The following is an 18,134-nucleotide window of genomic DNA, read 5'->3' as shown; positions in this document are numbered from 1 at the left end:
CTAAAGATAAGCAAATTATAATCATCTTTCTCTTATTAGCTCTTTGAAATAAACTAAGCAGTTAGTATGTAATTGTTGACTTTGAGAGAAAACACCTAACATGGGTGAATGAGTGAATGAATGGGTGGATGAGTTCTATCACAATGTCTCGTAGCCTCTCTGTCATCCCCCACAAAGTTTCAGCTCTAGTTCAATGCCACAGAAGCTAGACTGTCCCTGTAATAGCGGTGATGGTCTGGAACGGCACTGAATCAAACACAAACCATCCAGAAACTTCCCTTTAGCTGAGATTTTCTATTTCCTTCCCTATTTTTATCCGAACTGCCCATACATAGGCAAATTGAAGAATGATTAATGTAAGCCTTGCTTTTTCTCTCTCCTGCCTTTCCTCCAAGAGGAGGCAAGAAAAAGCAAAGCAACAGGTCCAAGGCCAAAAGCAGAGCTGAGGAAGCCTGATTCATTGGCAGACTGGTCACCCACCTCAGAATAATTAAGAGCTGACTAGAGGCGGCACCAAATTGCAAATACCATAGAGTCTGGAGGGGACCCAGCAAGAGACATAGTAAAGAAAAAGAATTGTATAGTGGGAGACTGCTGCTGGGACGGGAGATGTGACTCCTAGTCTTAATTTCACCACTACGTCTTGTGAGTTCCCTGACCTTTTCATGACTTTTTTTCCCTTTCCTGAAAAACGAACCCTTACCTGCTTTCTTCCTCTGGATGGATGTTAACATGATATTAGGTGAACAGTTCTTGGAGCCTTTGGAAATCAGAGAGGTGGAAATAATCACAAAGATGGAAATGACTGACTGCAGGAACCCCAAAGCCACCGCTAAATCATTTCTGTGCTATTGAATGATTTATTGACCTAAGGCCCTGCCAGGTCCGGCACTGGATCTCTGAAGTTCCCATCCAGTCCTCCCCCCAACCCTTCTGGGGTCCCGCCTCCGCATACACACTCCAGTCATCGTCAGCCTCATCAGGACATCAGCTTCAAGTCATCAGGAGACATTAATCTGCTTAACTGCCATCATGTCACAGGTAGTTCTTAGAAATGGCATGAATCTAGAAAAGAAAAAAATAGTAGACTGAGAGGGGAGTGGATTCTGAGGCTCATGGAAGGTACTCACAATTTGATTCCTAAAATTCTTTTCAGGTAAAGTATCTGAACTATGTGGTGATTATTCTGGAATTTTCTCTACCATGACCCTGAAGGGCAGGCTTTACCTTCATTCTGCTGGCACCTTCTCTACAAAGAGCCCTCTGCCAAGCACTGTGGGAAATGAAACAATAAATAAGGTCTAATTTCTGTGCCCAATGATATTTACAGACTAATGAAGGCAGTAGAACTGAGATACAGTTACACATACAATTTCCTTCCAACGTGTGCATCCAGATCCTCTCGTCAGTATTCAATTTGGCTGCCTCTCTCCCACCTCCAAGCCTTAACAGATGCCTTTCTCTGTATCTGGAAGCTCTGCCTACTTCCCACCATCCAGCCAAGCCCCACTCCTCCTTTATAACTTGGCCTTTTCCTGAAGAAGCCTTCCCCAGATCCATCTGCAGTATTCGTTCTAGCATCTCCTCTCACCCCCGGTGTGTGTGTTATGTGTATTCAGCACACATATGCTGCCTGCTCCAACTGTTAGCATTTAGTCCAAGTAATCAACAAACTGCGTAAGCAATCCAAAAGCTCCTTATTTGGGCTTGCTAACAGAATCACACCCATCAAAGTGGCAAGAGAGGCTGGTTTCCTGAGTGTCACTGTGGCTGGTTTGTGCCTGTTGTTAAAACAGGGTTCTGAGGTTCCTTCCAGCTTTACCAATATCCAATGCCAAAAAGGAGTCAACCAACCTGACCGGCCCTACATTTCTTTTCTGTTGCTCCAGGATTCTTCTACAGCCAGATGATTCCTTACAGATCCTGGCACCCGTGGAAGCTGATGTGGGTTTCTACACTTGTAATGCCACAAATGCCTTGGGATATGACTCTGTCTCCATTGCCGTCACATTAGCAGGTAACGTGGAAATCCCTGTTCAATTCAGAAACCGTTGACCGGTGCCTCCAATGTGCCAAGCAGGCCCAGGGACACAGACATAAATGAGATCCATACCCTGCCTCCGGAAGTTTATAATCTGTAATTGTAATCAAATGGAGATAAAGTGTAATATGAGATAGAATGAAATAAGTGCTGATAACCAAAGAGGGTGCAGTTTCACTCTACCTGAGAGGTCTTAGACTTGGAGTAGAATTTTGATAAACAGAGATGCAGGAAATACTCCAGGCAGAGCGAACATGAGCAAAGGATATGTATACAAGTAAGTAGCCTGTTGGGGAACATCAATCATGACCTAAGATCATTGAATGATCTTTTCATTTCTCCTCCGTCCACGTGTTGCAAAGACGACTTTAAGACCTGGGTAGCTGGAATTCTGTGGCTGTGGGTTGGAGCACAAGTGTTCTTCTCTATGACTGTTTATTTCAACCTCTTGGTCTAATACACCTGCCTACACTTCACCTTTATCCATAGATGTTAGGCAAACCATTCTACACATAGGAACTTCAGAAAATTGCGATTCAGAGTACCATGCCTCCTAAGGTTGTGGTCTCGTAGTAAGGTACTCTTACAAAACCTCTCTTACACAGGACGGATCCTTGCCTTTGAAACTGAAAGAGACCTTAGATACCAGCTAGACCAGAGCCCTCAGTTCTCAGAGGCCAGGCAACCTGAGGTCACATAGCCTCTCAGCTGGTGGCAGGGAAAAAGGGAACTGAGGTCTCCTAACCCCCAGATCATTGTTCCTCCTTCTCCCCACTGATGCTACCATCCCGGGCTCCCTTTCCTCAGATCTGGGCCACGCAGCCTTTGTGGCGGTGTGTTGCATGTGTTTGTATTTATTCTTTTCCATTGCCGCTCCCATCAGATGATTCAGTAGATGCTAGAAAAGCCGACATCACCCCACACTGACCTCATCCGTCCACGCCGGGATTATGTTGTCACGCTGTTTTCCAGTCACACATGCTACTCCCTTGCATATCTGTTTAGCAACAGTATATCTACCCCATGACCTAAGGCTGATCTGGGAAGGGACCTTGAGCGGGACGCTTTGCAGAGAGGATGAAAGTCAACAAAGAATAAGGCGAGCTAAGGGGCCCTGGGGTGGATTACAGACTGATAATAATGCCTATTCTTTTGTGTGTGTGAATAGAACATTTGCTTTGCTCCTAATGTATTCCAGTCACAATCTTTATGCCCCTCTTGGTTATACAGAGTCCAGATGCTCGGCACCCGTCTGGTTAATTCTCTTCTGCCTTACCCCCTCCCATCTGCCTTGGCCAGGGCACTGCTGACACCCTTCCAACTGCTGGCAAGTAGTGGCTCTTACAGGATTAACTCTCTTGTTTATATTTATCCAGATACGGTTCAGCTCTGTCACAGACTAAATACCCTTTGTTCACCTGAATTTAATACGATTCACGGAAACCTGTCTGGAATTAAGCAAAGCAATTGTAACATCAGGCTTGTCTTCAGCTCTTTGAAGAGGAGCTATTGGAGGCTGCCAAAATATTCAAAGCCAGGGAAGAAAGAGAGGAGCCAGAGAGGCACCGGGGGAAAGGGAGAAAAGGAGCTGAGTGATGAAGTAGTTCATGCACACCACACCCAGGGCTTAGCAAGCTGTGTCCAGGGGCTTCAGTGGTGGGATTTGTTCAGGTCCGCTAGCAGATCTGTCAAACAGTCCCTCTGAAAGGTAAGGCCCAAAATGGATACGCTGCTTTCAGACTGTATTTGTGTCTTTACCTGGGATTATCGTCTAGCCTGGTGTCAACGTCTGCACTCACAGTTTTAAGTGACTCACACCCTCTGCCAAGTATTACTGACGAAGAGCAACAAGTTAGACCCGAGTTTTGTGATTCGTGACGCTTACAGACTAGTGAAGGCAATAGATGCACGCGTGACTACCTCGAATGCAGAGACAGTTACAGTTTCCTTCAAAGGTACCCCGCATAGGCGTATAAGATACAACCTAAATATAACGTAAATGGGTGCGGGGCGGCGGTTTGCAGGGGATAGATGTGGCGCATTTCTAAATCTTATTACCAGTTATACTGTTCTTTAACCGTGTGACCTTGAACAAAGTGTATAACCTCACTGAGTCTTTGCTGTCAGCTGTAAGAGTGAAATTAATCCTATTTTACAGGATTGTTGTGAGGTTAAATAAGATTGCACATGTGAAAAAGCCCTTAGCCCAATGCCAGGCACATAGTTCACACTCAATAAATATTTCGTTTTCTTTCTCTAGCTCTCCTAAAATGAAACGCATCCTGAAAACAATTTTAAAATGTGTAAAACATTAGCCCAACTTTGCTTCCACGTATTTTCCACTGGAAGTCTTCACACTGAAAATTTTCAAGTACGGACTTAGGAGCTGATTCAGCTCACTTGTGATCAAATCCTCGTGGTAAATCTCAGTGCTTCTGTGCTTTTAAAGACATTGTACAGCTTTTTCTGGATTTTGGGGTTTTTTGGGGTTTTTTACCTTGACTTCAATATAAATGTAGGCCAAAAGGAAAAACAAGGTTTTTCTTGAGGCTCAAGCACTCAGGTATCCCAATGATTTTATAAGAAATGTGTGGATTTTGGCCTTGCCTATGCACCTGAATCAACCAGATGCAGGGAAATTTGTTCATAGTTATTCACAAGAGCAGGCAGAGCATGGCAGTTAAGCCTGCAGGCTCCGGAGCCTCATGGTCTGGATTTGAATTCTGACTGTCACATCCAAGCTACATAACCCTGAGCAGCTTCTTCACACTCTCTGACTCAGTTTCTTTATTTGTCCTATGGTGATAATAATAGTGTTTGACTCAGAAGCTTCTTGTGGAGATTAAATGCCTTCATCATGTAAAATGCTTATAAGTATGCCTAGCATGCAGCAAGCACTCAATACTCGTTAGCTCTTATTATTATTGTGAGGATAAAACAAAAGCCAGGTTATTTTTACAGTAGGGGAGATTCCTTTTCCGAGACCAGAATGCTCACAAACCCTTTGTAGAGCACCTCACTCTAATGTCTCAGCATTTCAATGTCAAGGGGGAAGCTGAATTAGCTATCTGAAAAGCAGTTGGAGTGCCTGGGTCCAGAGCAAGGGAGGTGGCTACACGAGGAACATTTCACATGAGCCAGAGGAAGGGAGGTCTGGTGAACCCTCCCTGGCCCGTAATTGGACCTCTCCTGTTGAGTTGCCCCATCCTCTGAGTTCAGTGTGTTGTCAGTTCTGCTTCTCAGGTTCATTGTAGGTCCACTGGTACTCTCTACACAGTTTTTGCTTAAACATATAAACACCATTTAGTTTTAGACACACCAAACCTTCCTTGCTCTGCCCTGTTTGAGCCTGTAAGATATTGTCTTTAGAGCCCTTTGCTTCTCTCCAAACTCATCAGTATGTGTTGATTTTATGTTCTAAGTCCCAAAGGTTTGAGAGTACTTTGCGAGTATGTCTCGGCGTGGAGATGGCTTATGTTTCCCTACCTACTACCCTGGTTCCGGAAACTCACAGCCATGTAGACCCAGTGGCACAAAATTCCCTTCTGTCCTAAACTGACTTAATTGGATGCCTGTTTCACTGCTCAGAAGGTAAATGAGAGGGGAGGGTAGCAGGGGTTAGGGAGGAGGATAAGAATGTCACCAAAATATCACGTGCCTAACATGTTGAAGAACTTGAGTACTTTGTGTGCGGGTATAAACACAGGTAAAGAAGAGTTTCTGGTGTGTGCAAAGACAGGCACTAAGACTGGAGAGCCATCTTGACTAGTCAGATTCGGCACTCAGCCAGAGTTGCTCAGAAGGCTTCCAGATCTGAATGGTGTAGGCAGCGTTTTGAAGGAAAGCAGTAGTTTCCTGGTAAATTGCTTCAGTCTGGATCAGTGGAGGGGAGCTTTACTTACCAGTGCAGATGAGGCTTGTCCAGGTGTAAGCCATTGATGAGGTCATAGCCATAAGGGAAACGTTTTTGGTTGTCATTGATTTTATAAGATCACAAAAGAGATACTGTAAGGCCTGCTTGACGTCATCAATGGAAAATGAGAAGAAGATGGGGGCTGAGGGATGAGTGTATCTTTCATTGAAAGGAGAGAACACAGATGACCTCATCCAAAGTTTTCACAGGAAAAGAGAGACAGAAAATATTCCTCCTTTCCTGGCATGTTTTTCTGCGTTTTTATGAGTTGAATAGCTGACACATATTGTGTCTAATAAAGAGATCACAGAAACCTAACTGGGAAAATAAAAATAAAAGGCAGTTGTTGTTTTTTTTTTAATTCTTCTTTCTTGGCCCCCTCCTCATGATTTAGTAGCTGCAATAAAAGACAAGCAGTTTTGTAAGCTTTTCATAATGTAAGTCATTTCAAATTGGCGTTTCTGAATTTTTCATCCAGCCATTGTTGATCAGAGGAGGATTTTGCTTCATAGAGAGTTAGGCTCAGAGAAGGGTTTGTCACCAGTGGCAAAGACCGACAAAGGAAGGTTTGCCCCAGTGCACTAGATCAGAAGGAAAGGCACACAAGTTTGGCTGTCTTCCTGGTGGTGCTCTGAGCAACAGGGTAATGGCCATTGACTGATTCAAGCTGCCATCAAGGGACTTCATTATCTAATACAATACCACGTAACCAAGTTCCTTAAGTTTTCCTCAATATGTATAGATGTGTAGCATGCCCACTAAAGAGGCCTAGCTTTTAGAGAATTCAGGTAAAATGGATGAGAGTATAGCAGGAGAATCCAACTTACTCTGCTCCCCAGTAGACTAGAGGAAACAAACAAGGAAGTACAAATGATCTAGGCTAACCCATCTCACATCCTGAAAAAGCAATTCCCACATCTGTCCAATGGAATGAAGGAAGGATGGGTGGTTGGACATGTAGTGGGTACCATATCCTTGGTTGGTTGTTTCCAGGAGAGGCTGCAACATCATGCAGCTGTACTGGGTATGGGGTCCCTCGTCTAGGACTCTGCAGTGGAACATGCAAAAGAAGTTAGGTCAGCACCACTTGCTGCCTTAGTGTCCTGGGGAGTTGTCAACTTCAATTGAATAATCAGAAGAGGTAATGGCAGTAACCTGAGTAACCTGACACGCTGGCATTGGCAAAAATATCTTTAGGGAATGGTGATTGAACCAAGGGAGGAGAAGGAAGCCATGCAGCCTGGGGATGTGCAAGAAAGGGCAGTCTAAGCCCTACCCACTTCCTTAGATCCTAAGGGCCCTGCAATATTGATACCAAAGGCACACCAACTAAACAGAATCACAAAGGTAGAGAAATACCAAGTCCTTCTCATTTTTTCGTGCAAGGTAATTAATTAGTAGTCACAGTGTAGACCCTGACTCATCAAGAAAAGGTTAAATTTGGTTAAAACTGTTTTATCAGCTTTATTGAGGTATAATTTACATCCCATAATATTCACCCATTGTAAGTGTTCAATTCAGTGATATTTTAGCAAATTTTTTAAGTTCTGTAACCATCACAGCAAACCATTTGCTGAAAAACTCCATGGAGGTATAATTCACATACTATACAAGTCAACCATTTAAAGTATACAATTCAGTGGGTTTTAGTACATTCAGAGTTGTGCATCCATCACCACACTCAATTTTAGAACATTTTCATTATCCCCAAATAAACTCCACACCTCTTAGCCATCACTCCCCAATCCTGCCATTTCCTCCAGCCCTAGGTAACTACTAATATACTCTGTCTTCATAGATCTGCCTATTCTAGACACTTCAGATAAATAGAGTAATGCATGGTCCTTTGTTACTGACTTAGCATAATATGTTCAGGATTCACGCATTTTGTGGCATGTATGCTGCATTCCTTTTCATGGTGGAATAATATTCCATGGTATGAATATACCACATCTTCCATTTGTCAGTTGATGGACATTTGGGTTGTTTTCAGTTTTTGGCTGTCATGAATGCTGCTGCAGTGACCATTCATGTGCAAGTTTTTGTGTGGACATGTTTTCATTTCTCTTGGGTATATCTACCTAAAAGTGGAATTGCTGGATTGTGTGACACATGTATGTTTAACTTTTTAAGAAACTGTCAACTATGTTCCAAAATACCTGCCCCATTTTATATTTCCATCAGCAGTGTATGAGGATTCCAGTTTCTCCACATCCTCACCGATGCTTGTTACTGTCTATTTTTTTTAATTACAGCCATCCTCATGGATGTAAAGTGATAATTCATTGTGATTTTAATTTCCATTTCCCTAGTGACTGGCGATGTTTTCACATGCTTATTAGTTGTTTATATATCTTCTTTGTTGGAATAGTAACTTTGGTGATAAAGACAGTGTATATGGCCTGTGTATTAGTTTTTTATTGCTGCCGTAACAAATTACCACAAGCTTAGAGTCCTAAAACAACACCAATATATTATCTTACAGTTCTGTAGGTCAGAAGTCCAGTACAGTCTCACCAGGATAAAATCAAGGTGTCAATTGGGTACACTCCTTTCTGTAGACTCCAGGAGAAAATGCTTTCCCTGTTCATTTGGATTGTTGGCAGAATTTAGGTCATTGCGACCTACAACTGTGGTGCCTGTTTTAACTGAGTGTCATTCCCAGGTTCTAGAGGCTGCTGCATTCCTTAGCCCTTGGCCCTCTTCCTCCATCTTCAAAGCTAGCAGTTGGGGGTTGAGTCTTTCTCATGTTGCCTCTCTGCGACAAACTCTTCAGTCTCCCTCTTTTAATTTTAAGAACTCAAGTGATTAGACTGGCCCACCTAAATAATCTAGGATAATCTCCCTATCTTAAGGTCAGTTCATTAGAAACCTTAATTGCAGGAAATTGCAATTTTAATTCCCTTTTGTCATGTAATATAACATAGTCACAGATTCCAAGTATTAGAATGTGGACAGCTTTTGGGGGGATGGGGGGGGCGCATTATTCTGCCGACCACACCCTGTCTGAAGGGCACAGCTCATTTTCATTTTACTAATGTCAAAGGAAAACACAAATCTAATGTTGGTAGACCTTCCAATTTTTCCATACAAACCAAACCAAAACACACACACACATGCACACACACACACGCACGCACGCACACACGCACGACACACACACGCCTTTTGTTTTTAATCTCTCCACTTTTTTTACTGAGCCCAACTAATTCAAATTTTTAAAAAATTCTTTCCAGACCAAACATGTCAGTGGTCTGCACATAGCCTGGAGGCTACCAGTGCCCTCTGGTTAAATCATCCATTTTCTATATTCTCTGCTCATGTATTACACCTCAGTTCCCAGTATAGTCAAGAGTGTTACTAAAGTGTAATAATTTACTTTATTAGATTACACTAAAACAATGTAATGATTTGGATGGGAGAGAAATATTTAATTTTTTACTACTCCTAAAAAGGAAACTTATTGTAACAATAGGATAGGTAAGATTTTAGGGAAAGTATTTGCCTCATTACAAAACTTAGAGCAGATTTAGAACTATAAACCTGTGTCCTGATTGTAAACAGAGGGGTTTTAAATAAATGCACACTTGGGTCATTTTTTAGATCTAAAAGTTCTATGAATCTCTTACATACAAATAAAGTACAGCAATCTCCACCCACCACTACCAGCTCTAAACTCCCCTTACTTGAAATTCTAACATTTGCAAATTCTATCATTTACTTCCTTTATCTTTGGGAGACTCGAAGACTAGATGGCAAAGAAGGACAGCTTTTGCAATAAAATCTAGGAAAAATTACAGATGACGGGGAAAGGTATTAGAGGACTGGTGAGGAGAAATGGTGTAGAGTTGACTGAAAGGTCAAACACTGATTCAGGAGGCAGGAAGTGGGAGTGAAGGAGACCTTGCAAGAGAGACAGCAGGACAGGAAGGAGTTAAAAATTCCTGAGCTGTAAAATGTGAAAGGCACTTGGAGGGAGAACCAGGCTAAAGAAAATATCATGCATTTTAATATGACTGTTATCTGTAACAAAGCAACTCTTGCTGAGATTGCCAGGTAGCCACGTACTGAAAAGTTTCTGGCCAGCAAGGGATAGTAACTGGCCATTAATAGTCAGGGTCCATCATTACTGATTTCAAATGTACAAGATGTTGTTGGTATTTTTAGAAAAGTTTTCATAGGTTCATAAGACAAGTTTTCATAGGTTCATACTGATTGTGGTTCCTTAAACATTATTTGACTCGAGTTCTTCAGTTCGTCAACTGGGAATTCTCATTTCAGGGAGTTTTCACAGATTTCACTCCAGTGGCCCTTCTGAAAGACCTATGATAATTGCAGTGTAAGCAGAGGCTAGCATTTCTTAAGGTGTTGCTTTGATATTCTCACTGATTGCAAGGCATTATCCACGGATTCAATCTGGATTAAATACAGTTTGCTTAGTTTTAGGTAGTGAAAGTATGTGAAATTTATAACACCTTATTGCTGTATACTCAAATATTTTAATTAGTGGGCGCCACTATCTTATTCACTTTTCTCTTGAATTAAGATTCGGGTCTCCTGTGGATCTCATTACAGTTTTCTTGAACAGAGTCATAGGGGCACCAGCAAGTCAGCCTGGCATGCGTTGTTTCACAGCTTCTCTGGAAGTAGATACTTTCTGGGGACTCCAACAAGAAAAGCCTTGGTGTGACTTGAAGGTCTGTCTGTCCGGAGACTGATAGCAGTTTCAGGAGAAGCTGGAGTATTTAAATAATTTCTTCTTTGTTTAGCCTGAAACCCACACAGTTCTTCAAAACAGAAGCACTTGAGTTCCTTCTCACTAAAAGATTTGTTCTCTCTCCTCTTTCCTGTTTTTTTCCTCTTTCTTTCTTTAAACTTGTCCTTTCTTTGTGTTTTCTTGGTTTATCAAAAGTTCCCAGTGCTGCTCCTCAGAGCATTTTCTCCATGTATCATAGCAAGGATAATGCTGATGATAGCTAACATTTATTCAAACTTCATGCTGTGCTAAGGAATCATTCATACAGTTTTACAAGCATTAATGTGCTTATTGCTCTCAGCAACCGTAGAAGTAGAAAACCAAGGCACAGAGAGACTAAATAACTCGCCTAAGGCCACTCAGCTATTGAGGGATGGAGTCTGAACACCTGCCATGGAGGCACCACTTCTCATGCCCATGCCCCCTGCAGGCATCATTACTTATCATGCACTTTTGCTGCTCAGTCCTCCTGAATGTAACCCAGAATCCATCCCTGAGCAGTACTCCAGGAAGACTCTCACAATCACTGCAATCATAATCTCAGGTCTATTTGCCATTTTTTTTTTTTTTTTTTTTTTTTTTTTAGCTGTGTTGGGTCTTCGTTTCTGTGCGAGGGCTTTCTCTAGTTGCGGCGAGCGGGGGCCACTCTTCATCGCGGTGCGCGGGCCTCTCACTATCGCGGCCTCTCTTGTAGCGGAGCACAGGCTCCAGATGCGCAGGCTCAGTAGTTGTGGCTCACGGGCCAGTTGCTCCATGGCATGTGGGATCTTCCCAGACCAGGGCTCGAACCCGTGTCCCCTGCATTGTCAGGCAGATTCTCAACCACTGCGCCACCAGGGAAGCCCTATTTGCCATTTTTGCATCCTCCCCGGAGTTCTTCGATCATTTCCAAACCTGCCTCCTGCAGTCCTGGTTTCCAAAATTGCCCAGTTTCCCCGTCACCTTCAACAAGTCTTCTCATTCTCCTTGGGAGTGAAGGCACATGCACACTTCCTAAAATAGACTGCCTCTCACACAACAGTGAGCCTCTGAAGACTTTAAAGTACAATCCAGTTTTTTCCCTATTTTTTTCAATTTTTTTAATTTAATTTATTTTATATTGGAGTATAGTTGATTTACAATATTGTGTTAGTATCTGGTGTACCTCAAAGTGATTCAGTTATACATATACATATATCCATTCTTTTTCAAATTCTTTTCCCATGCAGGTTATTACACAATATTGAGTAGAGTTCCCAGTGATATATAATAGGTCCTTGTTGATTATCTATTTTATATATAATAGTGTGTGTATATTAATCCCAAACACCTAATTTATGCTTCCCCGCCCTCATGTTTCCCCTTTGATAGCCATAAGTTTGTTTTTGAAGTCTGTGAGTCTGTTTCTGTTTTGTAAATAAGTTCATTTGGACCTTTTCTTTTAAGATTCCACATGCAAGTGATATCATATGATATTTGTCTTTCTCTGTCTGACTTACTTCACTTAGTATGATAATCTCTAGGTCAATCATGTTACTGTAAATGGCATTATTTCATTGTTTTTTATGGCTGAGTAATATTCCATTGTATATATGTACCATGTCTTTTTTAAAATTTTTTAAATTTTATTTTATTTTGTTTTTATACAGCAGGTTCTTATTAGTCATCAATTTTATACACATCAGTGTATACATGTCAATCCCAATCACCCAATTCATCACACCACCATCCCCATCGCCCTGCGGCTTTCCCCGCCTTGGTGTCCATACGTTTGTTCTCTACATCTGTGTTTCAACTTCTGCCCTGCAAACCAGTTCATCTGTACCATTTTTCTAGGTTCCACATACATGCGTTAATATACAATATTTGTTTTCCTCTTTCTGACTTACTTCACTCTGTATGACAGTCTCTAGATCCATCCATGTCTCAACAAATGGCCCAATTTCGTTCCTTTTTATGGCTGAGTAATATTCCATTGTATATATGTACCACACTTCTTTATCCACTTCTCTGTCGATAGGCATTTAGGTTGCTTCCATGACCTGGCTATTGTAAATAGTGCTGCAATGAACATTGGGGTACATGCGTCTTTTTGAATTATGGTTTACTCTGGGTATATGCCCAGTAGTGGGATTGCTGGATCATATGGTAATTCTATTTTTAATTTTTTAAGGAACTTCCATACTGTTCTCCATAGTGACTGTATCAATTTACATTCCCACCAACAGTGCAAGAGGGTTCCCTTTTCTCCACACCCTCTCCAGCATTTGTTATTTGTAGATTTTCTGATGAAGCCCATTCTAACTGGTGTGAGGTGATACCTCATTGTAGTTTTGATTCGCATTTCTCTAATAATTAGTGATGTTGAGGAGCGTTTCATGTGCTTCTTGGACATCTGCATTTCTTCTTTGGAGAAATGTCTATTTAGGTCTTCTGCCCATTTTTGGATTGGGTTGTTTGTTTTTTTAATATTGAGCTGCATGAGCTGTTTATATATTTTGGATATTAATCCTTTGTCCGTTGATTCATTTGCAAATATTTTCTCCCATTCTGAGGGTTGTCTTTTCGTCTTGTTTATGGTTTCCTTTGCTGTGCAAAAGCTTTGAAGTTTCATTAGGTCCCATTTGTTTATTTTTGTTTTTATTTCCATTACTCTAGGAGGTGGATCAAAAAGATCTTGCTGTGATTTATGTCAAAGAATGTTCTTCCTATGTTTTCCTCTAAGAGTTTTATAGTGTCTGGTCTTACATTTAGGTCTCTAATCCATTTTGAGTTTATTTTTGTGTATGGTGTTAGGGAGTGTTCTAATTTCATTCTTTTACATGTAGCTGTCCAGTTTTTCCAGCACCACTTACTGAAGAGACTGTCTTTTCTCCATTGTATATCCTTGCCTCCTTTGTCATAGATTAGTTGACCATAGGTGCGTGGGTTTATCTCTGGGCTTTCTATCTTGTTCCATTGATCTCTGTTTCTGTTTTTGTGCCAGTACCATATTGTCTTGATTACTGTAGCTTTGTAGTATAGTCTGAAGTCAGGGAGTCTGATTCCTCCAGCTCCGTTTTTTTCCCTCAAGACTGCTTTGGCTATTCGGGGTCTTTTGTGTCTCCATACAAATTTTAAGATTTTTTGTTCTAGTTCTGTAAAACATGCCATTGGTAATTTGATAAGGATTGCATTGAATCTGTAGATTGTTTGGGTAGTATAGTCATTTTCACAATATTGATTCTCCCAATCCAAGAACATGGTATATCTCTCCATCTGTTGGTATCATCTTTAATTTCTTTCATCAGTGTCTTATAGTTTTCTCCATACAGGTCTTTTGTCTCCCTAGGTAGGTTTATTCCTAGGTATTTTATTCTTTTTGTTGCAGTGGTAAATGGGAGTGTTTCCTTAATTTCTCTTTCAGATTTTTCATCATTACTATATAGGAATGCAAGAGATTTCTGTGCATTAATTTTGTATCCTGAAACTTTACCAGATTCATTGATTAGCTCTAGTAGTTTTCTGGTGGCAGTTTTAGGATTCTCTATGTATAGTATCATGTCATCTGCAAACAGTGACAGTTTTACATCTTCTTTTCCAATTTGTATTCCTTTTATTTCTTTTTCTTCTCTGATTGCCGGGGCTAGGACTTCCAATACTATGTTGAATAATAGTGGCGAGAGTGGGCATCCTTGTCTTGTTCCTGATCTTAGAGGAAATGCTTTCAGTTTTTCACCATTGAGAATGATGTTTGCTGTGGGTTTGTCGTGTATGGCCTTTATTATGTTGAGGTAGGTTCCCTCTAGGCCCACTTTCTGGAGAGTTTTTATCATAAATGGGTGTTGAATTTTGTCAAAAACTTTTTCTGCATCTATTGAGATGATCATATGGTTTTTATTCTTCAGTTTGTTAATATGGTGTATCACATTGATTGATTTGCATATATTGAAGAATCCTTGCATTCCTGGGATAAATCCCACTTGGTCATTTTGTATGATCCTTTTAATGTGTTGTTGGATTCTGTTTGCTAGTATTTTGTTGAGGATTTTTGCATCTATATTCATCAGTGATATTGGTCTGTAATTTTCTTCTTGTGTAGTCTCGTTGTCTGGTGTTGGTATCAGGGTGATTGTGGCCTCATAGAATGAGTTTGCGAGTGTTCCTTCCTCTGCCATTTTTTGGAAGAGTTTGAGAAGGATGGGTGTTAGCTCTTCTCTAAATGTTTGATAGAATTCACCTGGGAAGCCATCTGGTCCTGGACTTTGGTGTTTTGGAAGATTTTTAATCACAGTTTCAATTTCATTGCTTGTGATTGGTCTGTTCATATTTTCTATTTCTTCCTGGTTCAGTCTTGGAAGGTTATACCTTTCTAAGAATTTGTCCATTTCTTCCAGGATGTCCATTTGATTGGCATAGAGTGGTTTGTAGTAGTCTCTTAGGATGCTTTCTATTTCTGCAGTCTCTGTTGTAACTTCTCCTTTTTCATTTCTAATTTTATTGATTTGAGTCCTCTCCCTCTTTTTCTTGATGAGTCTGGCTAATGGTTTATCAATTTTGTTTATCTTCTCAAAGAACCAGCTTTTAGTTTTATTGATCTTTGCTATTGTTTTCTTTGTTTCTATTTCATTTATTTCTGCTCTGATCTTCATGATATCTTTCCTTCTGCTAACTTTGGGTTTTGTTTGCTCTTCTTTCTCTAGTTCCTTTAGGTGTAAGGTTAGATTGTTTACTTGAGATTTTTCTTATTTCTTGAGGTAGGCTTGTATAGCTATAAACTTCCCTCTTAGAACTGCTTGTGCTGCATCCCATAGGTTTTGGATCGCCCTGTTTTCATTGTCATTTGTCTCTAGTTAGTTTTTGATTTCCTCTTTGATTTCTTCAGTGATCTCTTGGTTATTTAGTAACGTATTGTTTAGCATCCATGTGTTTGTGTTTTTTACGTTTTTTTCCCTGTAATTCATTTCTAATCTCATAGCGTTGTGGTCAGAAAAGATGCTTGATATGATTTCAATTTTCTTAAATTTACTGAGGCTTGATTTGTGACCCAAGGTATGATCTATCCTGGAGAATGTTCCGTGCATACTTGAGAAGAAAGTGTAATCTGCTGTTTTTGGATGGAATGTCCTATAAATATCAATTAAATCTATCTGGTCTATTGTGTCATTTAAAGCTTCTGTTTCCTTATTTATTTTCATTTTGGATGATCTGCCCATTGGTGTAAGTGAGGTGTTAAAAATCCCCCACTATTACTGTGTTACTGTCGATTTCCTCTTTTATAGCTGTTAGCAGTTGCCTTATGTATTGAGGTGCTCCTATGTTGTGTGCATATATATTTATAATTGTTATATCTTCTTCTTGGATTGATCCCTTGATCATTATGGAGTGCCCTTCCTTGTCTCTTGTAACATTCTTTATTTTAAAGTCTATTTTATCTGAAATGAGTATTGCTACTCCAGCTTTCTTTTGATTTCCATTTGCATGGAATATCTTTTTCCATCCCCTGACTTTCAGTCTGTATGTGTCCCTAGGTCTGAAGTGGGTCTCTTGTAGACAGCATATATATGGGTCTTGTTTTTGTATCCATTCAGCAAGCCTGTGTCTTTTGGCTGGAACATTTAAACCATTCACGTTTAAGGTAATTATCGATATGTATGTTCCTATGACCATTTTCTCAATTGTTTTGGGTTTGTTTTTGTAGGTCCTTTTCTTCTCTTGTGATTCCCACTTAGAGAAGTTCCTTTAGCATTTGTTGTAGAGCTGGTTTGGTGGTGCTGAATTCTCGTAGCTTTTGCTTGTCTGTAAAGCTTTTGATTTCTCCATCGAATCTGAGTGAGATCCTTGCCGTGTAGAGTAATCTTGGTTTTAGGTTCTTCCCTTTCATCACTTTAAGTATATCATGCCACTCCTTTCTGGCTTGTAGAGTTTCTGCTGAGAAATCAGCTGTTAAACTTATGGGAGTTCCCTTGTATGTTATTTGTCATTTTTCCCTTGCTGCTTTCAATAATTTTTCTCTGTCTTTAATTTTTACCAATTTGATTACTATGTGTCTCAGCGTGTTTCTCCTTGGGTTTATCCTGTATGGGACTCTCTGTGCTTCCTGGACTTGACTGTTTCCTTTCCCATGTTAGGGAAGTTTTCAGCTATAATCTCTTCAAATATTTTCTCAGGCCCTTTCTCTGTCTTCTCTTTTTGGGACCCCTATAACGTGAACATTGTTGCATTTAATGTTGTGTCTGTGGTCCCTGAGACTGTCCTTATTTCTTTCATTCTTTTTTCTTTATTCTGTTCCATGCAGTGATTTCCACCACTCTGTCTTCCAGGTCACTTATTTGTTCTGCCTCATTTATTCTGCTATTGATTCCTTCTATTGTACTTTTCATTTCAGTTATTGTATTGTTCATCTCTGTTTATTCTTTAAGTCATCTAGCTCTTTGTTGAACATATCTTGTATCTTCTCAGTCTGTGCCTCCATTCATTTCTCAAGATCTTGGATCATCTTTACTATCATAACTCTGAATGCTTTTTCAGGTAGATTGCCTATCTCCACTTCACTTAGTTGTTCTTCTGGGTTTTCATCTGGTTCCTTCGTCCAGACCATATTTCTCTGCCATTTCATTTAGTCTAACTTTACGTTTTTGTGGTCTCCTTTTTGCAGGCTGCAGGGTTGTAGTTCCTCTTGCTTCTGGTTTCTGCCCCCTGGTAGGTGAGGTTTGTCCAGGGGCTTATGCAGGCTTCCTGGTGGGAGGGACTGGTGCCTACCCACTGGTGGGAGGGACTGGTGCCTACCCACTGGTGGGTGGAGCTGGGTCTTGTCCCTCTGGTGGGCAATGTTGCGTCAAGGGGTGTGTTTAGAGGTGGCTGTGGCTCAGGAAAACTTTAGGCACCCTGTCTGCTGATGGTTGGGGCTGTGTTCCCACCTTGTTGGTTGCTTGGCCTAAGGCGTCCCAGCACTGGAGCCTGCAGGCTGCTGGGTGGGGCCAGATCTCAGTGCCAAAATGGCAACCTCCAGGAGAGCTCACAGCAATGGATATTCACTGGACCCTCCACCACCAGTGTCTTTGCCCCCACAGTGAGGCACAGCCGACCTCTGCCTCCCCAGGTGACCCTCCAAGACCGCCAGTAGGTTTAACCCAGGCTCCTTTGGAGTCACTGCTTTGTGCTGGGTCCCAGTGCACATGAAATCTTATGTGCGCCCTCCAAAAGTGGAGTCTCTGTTTCCCCCTCTCCTGTGGAGCTCCTGCAGTCAAGCCCCACTGGCCTTCAAAGCCAAATGCTTTAGGGCTCTTCCTCCTGATGCCATACCCTCAGGCTGGGGAGCTTGATGTGGAGCTCAGGACTCTCACTCCTGTGGGAGAACCTCTGCAATGTAATTATTTTCCATTTTGTGGGTTGCCTCCCCCACCCTGGTGTGTATGGGATTTGATTATATCATGAAAGTGCCCCTCCTACCATCTCTTTGTGCC

The 18,134-nt window shown here is 41.2% G+C and overlaps 1 protein-coding gene across 2 annotated transcripts in view; it reads left to right on the top strand.

Moving 5' to 3' along the window:
* ADAMTSL1 (ADAMTS like 1) overlaps positions 1-18,134 on the top strand; it is a 467,116-nt gene that overhangs the window by 327,920 nt on the left and 121,062 nt on the right. For both annotated transcript variants that reach the window (XM_057549050.1, XM_007176787.3), the window contains one exon: positions 1,890-2,017. In XM_057549050.1, coding sequence (XP_057405033.1) covers positions 1,890-2,017 — 128 coding nt within the window. The remainder of the gene's footprint in view (positions 1-1,889; positions 2,018-18,134) is intronic.

The sequence above is a fragment of the Balaenoptera acutorostrata genome, chromosome 6 (genome assembly GCF_949987535.1).
Source record: "Balaenoptera acutorostrata chromosome 6, mBalAcu1.1, whole genome shotgun sequence".
NCBI lineage: Eukaryota > Metazoa > Chordata > Mammalia > Artiodactyla > Balaenopteridae > Balaenoptera > Balaenoptera acutorostrata.
This window is presented reverse-complemented; position numbering and strand designations above follow the sequence as displayed.